Source organism: Netta rufina, assembly GCF_964035555.1.
Source record: "Netta rufina genome assembly, chromosome: 21".
In the NCBI taxonomy this organism is placed as follows: domain Eukaryota; kingdom Metazoa; phylum Chordata; class Aves; order Anseriformes; family Anatidae; genus Netta; species Netta rufina.
In genome coordinates this window covers 11713301-11723419 of record NC_140145.1, presented here as the reverse complement: position 1 = coordinate 11723419, position 10119 = coordinate 11713301, and the positions used below count along the sequence as shown (strand labels likewise).

The window sequence follows — 10119 nt, the reverse complement described above, 5'->3', positions numbered from 1 at the left end:
CTTGGGGACCTGCCCCTCTCCTGCACTGCACTGTGCAGAGCTGTGGTGGCTGGGCCTAATCCTATTGCCCTGGGGAATTTTCAGCCTGGGGCAGAGCTTGAGGCTTCCCACAAACTGCCTCACTGCACAGAAAATCACATGCAGGACACAGCTGATAGATGAGGATCTGCAGTGTGGGAGCATGGGGATGACTTCTCCTGGTTGCCCCGAAAAGCTGAAGGCGCAGCAAGAAATGTGGTCTCTGTAGAGAGCGATGGTCAGGGATTTCTCTCTGCACAACACATCTCAATGCACGAGGTACCCAAAATGAGCTGCCCGGAGGCAGAAGCATGGCACTGTGGTGGTGCTCCCCACTGGGAAGATTGACGGGCAGCACACCAACAAGCTTCCATTTCGGGGGCGTAGGTGAACATCTCGGGGTCCTTGCTCTGCTTGGTGCCCACAGGCCACCCACCAGCCCCGATGAGCCAATTTGGCAGTAATGCTGCTGCCGCCTCCTCTCTGCACGCCTACTCTTGTCACTCCCCTGTGCTGCCTGGCTGCTGAGCACTGCTGGGGAAGTGAGGGGAGAGAAAACCTCCTGCTGCCCGCAGGCTGCCCCGCTCCTGCTGGGTGCCATCAGCCGCGCCGCGCTGCGGGGCCTCCCTGCCGGGCCCAGCAGAGCAGCCCCGAGCTGATCGCAGCGCTCACGTGCAGGCTCTCCTCCGCCCCACGCGCTCAGTAGAGCACAGAGATGAAAGTGCCGCGTCTCCTCACCAGTTAAAACCTGCCCTTTGCTCCCAAACGCCAAGTTTCTCTGTTTGCTCCCTCTCCAGTGGCGCTGCAGCGATGCCTGTCACACGCCAGCCCAGAGCCCCTGGCCCAGCGAGGCTGCCCAGAGCCCCCAGCCGAGCACCAGAGGGCCAGGCAGGGGACACAGAGCACGGCACTGCGTGTCTGCACCGTAACGAGCCCCCGCATCTCCCCCCTTTTGTTCACCTTGGGTAAGAACAGGGCAGCAGAGCGTCAGGCGTGAGCACGGCAGCGCAAGCAGCACAGGAGCATTTAAGATCCTAAGGGTGCAGCGAGGCCTCCTGCCTGTTTCCACAGAATTTCAGCTTCCAGAACACGACCCGTCCCTGCCATTGCGATTACAGCGGTGATGTGGCCACGAAGCCCTGGGAACCCCCTGGGCCTTTCTGCGCCGCAGCCTCAGCGGGGGCCTCGGGGCCCTGCAGGGCCGAGCCCCAGCCCCGCTCCCGGTGTTCTGGGGCCGTGCAGAGGCTGCCGGTGACCCAACCCTGCTGGGGCTGCACCGGGCGGTGGGGCGGTGGGCGAAGGGCCGGGCCCCGGGTCCCAGCCTTGCTGCGGGCTGGTGGGCGCGGGGCTGCTCCCGTCCCGCAGCGGAGCACAGCAGCAGCCTGCGGGCTGACAGCCGCCGCCTTGTTCGAGGCACAGCTCCCTGCCCGGCACCATCACCCCCCGGGACTGTGTCCGAGGCTTTATTCTTGATTCTTTATTCCTTATTCTTTATTCTTTATTCGTTATTCTTGATTCTTGATTCTTTATTCTTTATTCTTTCTTTATTCTTTATTCTTTACAACCAAGCACTTCCTGCAGTGCCCGCTGTGTGCCCATCACACCGCTGCAGGCGCTGCCGTTCCCCTCGCACCCCCCGGGCCGGGCCGCGCTCCTGCAGCAGCTCCCGGGGCCCTGCCCCCCCCCCCCCCCCCGTGCCGGGAGCGCTCCGTGGCGCGGCCCCTTTAAGGCTGGGCGGGGCCGGGCGGGGCCACGTGGTGCGCGCGGCGCTGTCCCTGTCCTTCGCGGCGGGCACGGCGCGGGGCGCCCCGTGGCGATCGGAGCGGGCCAGATGCCGCCGGCCGTGCCGGGCGCCGAGCAGCAGCAGCCGGGGCCCCGCGCCAGGAGGCCGCCGGAGGCCGAGCAGCGCCCCGGGAAGGGTGAGGGGAAGGGGGCGCCGGGACGGGCCTGGCGGGCGGCGGGGCCGGGCCTGGCGGGACGGGACGGGACGGGACATGGCGGGGAGGGGGGCGCCGCTGCTGGTGCTGCCCCCGCGGCCGGGGCCGGGGCAGGGCCGGGCAGGGGCTCAGGGCTCGGGGCTGTGGCTGTGGCGGCCCGGCCCGGCCCGGCCCCGCGCGGCGCGGGCGGGGGGCGCCGTGGCCGTGGCCGTGCCCGCCCCGCCGAGCCCCGGCCGCCGGCTCCGCTCCGCTCCCCGCGGCGGGGCCGAGCCCCGGGGCCGCCCCGGCGGCGGCTCTGAGCGAGCGGCCCCGGGGAAGGCGGGGAGGAGAGGAGGGGGGGGGGGGCCAGGCCCGGGCCGCCGTCGCTACGAGGGGGGGGGGGCAGTCGGGGCCGGGGGGGCCGCGGCGGGGAGCGGAGCCGCTGGGCTCGGGCCCGGGCGGGCCGTGGGGGCCGGGCGGCGGCGGGGGCGGCCGGGCCCTGCCCGCGGCGGCGCGGGGAGCCCCGGCCCCGTGAAGGTGACCTTCAGCGGGACGCGGCGCGGCCGCGGGGGGGGGGCCGGGGGCGGCCGCTGAGGGCCCCGCGCCCCGGCCGGGGGCGGCCCCGGGGCCGGGCGGGCCCCGCTCGGGGGAGGCCTCGGGGCCCGAGCCCGGCCTGCGCGCGGCCCTGCGGCGGGACCGGGGTGGGCCCGGGGCTCGGGGCCTGGCTCGGCCGCAGCGGGGCCGCCGGGGGGAGCTCTGCGGGCGGCTGCGGCCCGGGGAGCGCGGGCACCGTGCGTGTGCCGCCGGCCTGCGGCACCGTGCCCGGAGCGGGGCCGAGGCGGAGGAGCCGCCGGCACGGCAGGAAGGGGCCGGGCAGGAGCGGGTGTGCTGCCGGGGTCTGCCTGAGAGCAGCGCGGTTCGGATCCTGCACGGGGGGCTGGGGGCTGCGGGCAGGGCGAGGCGCAGCCCTCCCGGCCCCGTGCCCTGTCCCAGCGTGGGCCCTGCTGGGTCGGGCTCCTGGGGTGTGCGCTCCCCAGAGCACGCTGTGTTTTGTCCCGAGGAGTTGGCATCCTGAGCGCCGCGCTCAGGCTCGGCCCGTTCCTCTGATCTGTAACTCACAGGGGGAAGGTAAAGGCCCGGTGCTGTGGGGCTGCCAGAGCCCCTCGCCTTGACTGAGTGAGTGACCCCCCGAGTGACCTGCCGCTTCCTCCCTCCCCTGTTTTTATGGTGGTGAGGTGAATTTTTGAAGTTTGTCACCTAAAGCAAAGTTCATTGGCGTTTGAGCAGCCTGGCAGTAATTCAAGTGTGTGGGGAATGCAGCGCTGAGAGCCTTCCCCCCCCCCCCCCGTGCTGTTTTTTTCCTTTTTTAACGGGTGCCAAGTGTGCAGCTCCAGCGACTGGGTTAAAAAGTTACGCCGCGTAATCCCTGCTGTTCAAAGTGTGAGCTGATTGCTGGGGGAGGGAGGGAGGCGGAAAAATCCTCCCCATGTGAGTGTAAGGAAGCTGGCAGGTGCCCGGGGGTCTGTGTGGAGGGGGGACCTGCAGCCAGCCCCCACCAGCCCGGCGCAGGGGGCTGTCCATGGGCAGTGCCAGCTTGTGCTGCCCAGGCCTCTCCTGGTTCTGCGCACCCACCGCTGCCTGCCCGTGGCTCCGTCCCGTGCTGCCCGAAGCAGGCACTCGCCATGGCTGTGCCGTGGGCAGGCTCCGAGTGGGCTCCTCGCTGAGGAAGCGCGTTCTGTGTTGGTGGGCACTGAGACCTGAGGAATGCCCTCGCCTCTGAACAGGCCAGAGGGCTGCCCGCTGCTTCTCTCCACCTCCAAGTCAGACACCGGTGCTGGGGCTGCTCTGTCCTGAGAGCAGGAACACAGAAGCATGAATGCTTTAGGTACCTGTAGGGACTTCTATCAAGGGCAGTTAAAGTCACCTTTCTTATTAACTAGCACAAGATCAAAAGGCAGCAGTTGTGTGCAGTGTTTTTGGATTATTTCTGTTTCTGCAGAAATAAGGCAGCGTTGTCACTGCCTTAGAACGAGCTTGTCTTGTGCAGGTTCAGTGGTGTCTGCTTGGCGTAAAATCCTTTTCATCATTGCCTCGCCTGAAGACTCGCTGTTTCTAACTGGGTCCCTCTGTCTCTGTTCTTTCCCATCCCCCCATGTATTTGTCCGCCTTTTCTGTTGCAGGGGTGGAGAACGAAGGTATTGATGGGAAAACTGCTGTGGAGGTGAGCGTAGGTGTCCGTTGGTAACACAATCAGAGCGCTGACTGTTAATCTGGGGATCTGCTGTGGCTGTCAGGTCGCTTGACCTTGGAGGTTTGCTGGTGTTTGGGGAAGGAACTGCTGGCGGGTGGGTTCGCTAACGTGTGGTGTAACAGATTTCAGAGGAACTGGAGGAAGAAATCCGCAAGATTCTCCTGCAAGAGAAATCTGCTCAGCGCTGCAGGGTTGAGGAAAGGCCCGTGACAAACACGGCACCCGAGTGGCAGGCTGGGGAGGGACCTGGGGGGGGTGAAGCCCGGAGCCGCTCTGCCCGCGGGACGGCCACTGAGGTGCCCCTTGCAGGCCTGGGAGCTCGCTGCTCTGCCCATCATTACACTCAAATTGCCTTAAACTCGGCCTTGCTCCTGGGTTAGGGAACCCAGGAGGCGAAGAGTGGAAGTAGGTCAGGAACACGCACGCAGAGAAGCGCAGCCGCGCACCTGCCTCCTGCCCAGTAAAACAACTTTGCGTCGCAGGGAACTGTTTGTCTGAGCCGTCTGTAAATGACTAAACTTGGCAGCGCTCCGTCTGCCTCCTCGCGTTGCGCTCTGTTGGTTGTACTAGAAAGCTGTTATTTCTAGAAGCTTGGAGAGGTCTGAAGTTCATGCGTTTCTCTATTTGCATTTGAGCAGTAAAACCAGTCCACGGGAGCAGGACTTGCGCGGAGCGCGGCCGTTCCCGGGGTGGCGGTGCTGGTGCCTCCTGGAAGCGGCGGCGCTGCTGCTGCTGGGCTCCTGCTGCCGGCTGGGGCAGCCCCAGGGGAAGGGCCGGTGGGGCAGTGCAGCCACTGGTCCCGTACAGCCCGGTGCCGTTCCAGTCCGTGGTGCCTTTTTAAAGCAGAGCGTTGCTGCCCAGCTCGGTGCTTCTGGCTCGGAGCCGATGATCTGCTGCTCAGCTGCGTGCAGAGTTTGGCGGGGTGCTCACCTGTCCGGGGCTTCTGGTGTTTCAGTAGCTTTCTGAAACTGAGGTACATACCAGAATACAATGCCGTGCTTAGGGAAATATCGACTTACTCCTGGTATGTCTGAAACGGGACTGCTTCGGCCAGCTCTTCTCTCTGGGACTCCAGCAGGCGGTCTCTTAGCGCTGTGGATGGTTTGGCTGGTGTCGATCTTTGCTCGCGGTTCCTGTGGTGTTTGAGGCGCACGTTGCTGCACCAGTCCCCTCACCAGCTGGTTTCAGAACTAAGTTTCCAAAGCTTTGGCTGGACAGAAAGCGTATGAATGGGCTCAAATGTAGTTCCCAGGTGTGGAGAGCAAGTGTGGGTGCTGCAGCTGCCAGGCTCGGGGCACGGGGTCTGGTGGCTTGGAGCGCCTGAGCTGGGGGACCCCGGGAGCACCCTGGGCACAGCTGCAGTGCAGATGTCCCGGCATCGGGAGAGCACCAAAAGCCACAGGCTTCTGAGCAGACTGGAATGTGGCTTGTGTTGTGTAGGTCCACCCAGACCTGGCTGTGGGTGCACAGGGCTGAGCAGTCTGCCTGCTTGCTCCCCGTGGGGCCGCAGAGCTGCGGGGCCGGGGCCGTTGAAGGCAGCCACGAGCTGCAGCCTGCTGCTGTCCCCGTGCCAGCCAAACCTGAGTGCTGAGAAGCCGCTGAAAAATAAGGGCAGTGCTTATAGCTCTTCCCACAGGTGGGTTAAAGCCAATTTGAGTTTAATGATGGCTGAGAGCAGCTGTAAGCTTCACTGTGGGCTCGTATTAAAAGAAGTGCTTGTTGTGCTGGAGGAGCACTGAAAGATTCTGGGAAGCTGTGGTTTCCTCTGCGGGGATGTGGGAGGCACATCTGTGCCGTGTCCCATCTCCTGGCAGGCCGTCCTACCGACACCTTCCCACGAGGGCTCTCTGCGATGCTGACGGCTATTAGTTCAGCCAATTTATTTGGATTCAGTAAGCTATTTGTTTTGTTTAATTTATTGCTAGGCTAACATCTACTTTGCATTTGCTAGACCAGTGGCAGCCTTCGCACGCTACAGCCAGCACGTGCTGCATGGCACAGGGCTTCCCCCGGCGGGAGGTGTGGTGGTGCCGCTCAGCACCCTGCCACCTCGACACCTCTCCTGCGGGGGGGCTCACAGCGCTGCCCAGCACAAGCCCCCCGTGCTGCCCTCGCCGTGCTCCTGCGGCTGCTGCAGCCTGCGCTCGGCGCTCCTGGCAGCGTCAGCACTCTGCGGGAGGTGGGAAGGGAGGTGGAGTGGGAGGGGTGCGTGTAATCCCATCGGAGGATGGGTGGCTTAGCTTTCCTGCCCGGTGTGCCTCCCAAGCACAGGGCATGCTGGCAGTCTTATTTCTACATCCCCAAATCCCATTGCGCCACTAGTACGGGCTGGTGCCGTGTTGCTTTTTCTTAATTTCTTTTATCGCTGCAGATCATCGCACAGAACCATTGCACAGCGTCACCGCCCGGCCTCCTCCTCGGAGAAGCGGGTGTCTCCAGCTGATGAGCACAATAGCTGCTTGGTTAGGCTGGGTTTATGTGACTATTAAAAGGGAAAAGTAAACTTTGTTTAAGCATAAATAGCACCATTAAACTTAGTGATCTAATTAATTGCAGCAAATTGTACTTCAGTTGATCCTCTTTAAAATGAAACTGAATCTGGGCTCGTCTTCGCTCGAGCCTGAGCTGCTGCTGCAAGGGGAGCCGAGGCTGCAGGGCACCGGGATGGTGGCACGGTCTCCAGGTGAGGAGAGAGCTGAAACTGTCGGAGCTTTAAACTCTTCCAAAAATCATCGGGAGAAACTTTTGTTTTAGATGCTGATGTAACCTGATAACCAATCCTCGCTCCCGAGGACAGGAGAGGCCTCTTGTTACCAGGGATTTCAAGGTTACGCTTCTCCTGCGCTGGGAAACTGGCAGAGAGCCGCTCTGAGAAGAGAACACCGGCTGTAGCCTGGGCTCTGCTGTTTTCTGGGGTGGTAACTCCCCGTACCCACATGAATTCAAGTGGGATTTTTCTTCTGTTTCCTTTCTCTGTTCTTAAAAAGAAGAACAGAAGCTAGCCGGGGTTTGACTTGCACTAGAGAGCTCTCTAGTGCTGTTCAGCCTGTTGCTGCCTTTCCCCTTGGCAGATTGGCTGCCAGAGCGCGAGGCTCTGGGGCAGCTTCCAGCCTTCCCAGGGCCTCCTTTGGAAATGAGTCTCCTTGGCCGGGTGTTGGTGCTGGGCAGGTGATTGCACGGGCTCTGTAGTCCTGATTTCGTTCTGGTTTTGAGTTTTTTTGTTTTGTTTTTTTCTCTTTCTGCTCGGGCTGTGGCACTTTTCTTCCTCTCGGTGGAGATGTGGGCTCCTTCCCGGCCATGCAGTGCCGCTGAGCGCACGGCAGGCTGGTGGTGGTGGTGGTGGTGCTGGCTGGGGAAGGCGAGGGGCTGGGTGTGTGCAGGGGCCGTGGGTTTCACCAGCACTTGTCGCTTGCACAAGTCTTGGGCTCTGTAATCCCTGCACCAGTTGCTGGATTTATTGAAATAACAGAGAGGAGTGGTTTGAGGGGAGCTGTCTGTGTGGTTTTTTGGCTCGTTTGGTACAGTGCAGCAGCGTGAGAGGACAGAAAATGCGTCTGGGAAAGCCTCAGTAGTTTGCTGCCCAGGCCCTTTATGCCCGCCTGCTCAGTATGGGCGGCTGTGCCCCGCCGAGGCCGCCACAGAGAGTGCCCTCCTTGTAATTCAACGCGTCGCGCCTGCCTACGAGTTTGGCAGAGCTGCGGAGCTCTAACCCTTGTCCCATGCTGCACTGGTCCAGCACTTGATACCGGCCGTCTATTTATAACGAGCTCGGGGTCCGAAGCACTCGGGCAAGCGCCCGCTCTTAGAGAGCGCTGCGGAGCCCGGGGGTGCACGCACGGCCCCGGGTCCGTGGGCTCGCTGCTGGGGCAGAGCTGGGGGCGTTCAGCGGCTGCTGCGGGGCTGCCACGGCGGGGCGAGGACGTGCGGCGGGTGACGGGCGCTGGGCGAGACGTCGGGGGAGCTGCTGCCAGGCCAGCAGCACGGCCTGCGGAGGAGGCACGGGTGTGGGCTCCAGCACCTCCGGGATGCGGTCCTGAGCCCGCCACGGGGCCTGTGCTGCCTCTCCCCTCGGGTCCACGTAAGAAGTTTCTCCGGAGAGCCCGGCTGACTGCGAACGCGAACAGATCCGAACCAGGGAGGGTGAGCTCTGCTGTGCAGGAATCTGCCTTGTGGGGACTTAGATATGCGCGTGCAAAAAGGGATTTGCACGCAGAACTAACTTCTGTAATCCTGCGTCGTGTGAGCCAGGCTGCTTACGATCATGGGGAACAGCATTTTTGTGAACTGCTGCAGGCATGTCACCGACCTCATCTTCCAGACACGCAGCTCCAGCTCGCCCGACGAGCGGTCGCCGCTCTTACCGAAGCCTCCCACGAGCCGCGCCAGCTCCCCCGAGGTGCCGGCAGCTTCCCGGGGCGCCGTGCCGTACCCCGACGTCATCCCCAGCGCGGCGGCGGTGGGAAGCCTGCAGAAACGCGCCGAACGCGGCCAAGACTCGCCCGAGGCCGAGGGCGAAGAAGCAGCAGTGCCGGCCTGCGATAGCAGCTGCTGGGGAGCTGGCGGCGGTGCTGCCGGCCCTCTCCAGCGGGCAGGGGCGTCGCGTGCCGCAGCCGTCCTTCCAGCCGACCTTGAGGAAGGGCCGGCGGGGCCGTTCCATCGCGCCGCGCTGCCTCCGGCCTGCCAGTGCCGCGTGAAACCTGAGGACGGCGGCTCGGCCGCGGGGCCCGGGGCGGCCCGTGCCGTGCTCACCCCCAGCCCCTGCGTGGAGCCAGCAGGCGGGGGGAGAAGCCCCCGCGTCCAGCAGCCAGTCACACCGCCTGGGCTCTGCGGGGAGAAGGCGTCCGAGGGCAGGGCCACGAGCACTGGTGCTGCACAGACTGAGCGTGCCGCAGGCCCCGGCGGCAGGCCCAGCGGGGGCTCCATGCACGTGGTGCCCTCCAGGCAGCCCCAGAAGAGGAGGAAGAGGAAGAAGCTGCCGCCTCCAGGTGCTCACTGGAGCGGTGCTCTGTTGGGCTGCGTGTGGCTGGAGCCCCTGGCGGTGTCGGGGGGGCCGTGTACAGTCGTGGGATGGGTGGGAGGGAGGAGGGGGGGCACAGGCTGTGTTAGCTCGCAGCAGGGTGAAGGGGGCTGGGGCAAGGATTCAGCTCCGGGCCGGCTGTTGTCCCCGCCTGGGCGCAAGCAGCTGGGCTTGCTGCTGCATGGGTCCCAAGGTCAAAGCTGGCCCCTGTGGTGGCTGGGCTGGGTCTCAGTGCTCTCGGTGCAGCTGGTGGTGTGCAGGGTGCTGCAGTGACACCGACGTGGGGCTGCCCGGTTGCCATTTCAGCGCCTCGTTGGCTCTTTGTGCCTCTGCCGTGCTGCCAGAGGCGTTCAGGCCTCGCAGCAAAGAGGCCGTGTGGGGCTCTCTGTGCCTGGAAGTACCTCTGGGGAGGGAAGGACAGGACCCGTGCCCCTGAATGGAACCGGAGCTGACGGTCAGAAACACACTGAAACTCAGTGACGAGAGAGGAAGTGTCGTAGTCCTCAGTTTGGGTATCTCCAATCACCTCTGCTGTCACTACAGGGAGGGAGGGGAACTCGGGCGCAGTAAATGCTTCTGGTACTGTCACTTCTCCCCCCCCCCCCTCTGCGCCAGGCTGCCTTGCTGCAACATCTTCTGATCCTGTTGTCAGGAAGCTGGTGACTGACTGTGGTTTAGAAGATTTGTGCGAACACTAATGAGTTATTAACGGAAACTCCCCACAATCGTCATCTTGCCCCCTTCCTGCTGTGTGCAGTCAGCAATACTCAGACGCAGATGCAAATCCCCTTTTGTGCCGGGGCTGCCTGCCTGGCTCACGCGGTGCCCACCACATCTGCAGGCTCCCTATAAATAGGAGGCGTGACTGAAATAGTGCCCGTCACCTTGGCGTGTACTCGCTCTGCAGGTGCAAGGAT

The 10119-nt window shown here is 63.6% G+C and overlaps 1 protein-coding gene across 1 annotated transcript in view; it reads left to right on the top strand.

The window, feature by feature from the left end:
- The first annotated feature begins 1773 nt into the window (after positions 1 to 1773).
- The window catches only part of CLUH (clustered mitochondria homolog), a 33226-nt gene continuing 24880 nt past the window's right edge, over positions 1774 to 10119 (top strand). The window contains exon 1 of the mRNA XM_084299732.1: positions 1774 to 1937. Within this exon, the coding sequence (XP_084155858.1) occupies positions 1850 to 1937 (88 nt within the window). The 5' untranslated portion in view covers positions 1774 to 1849. The remainder of the gene's footprint in view (positions 1938 to 10119) is intronic.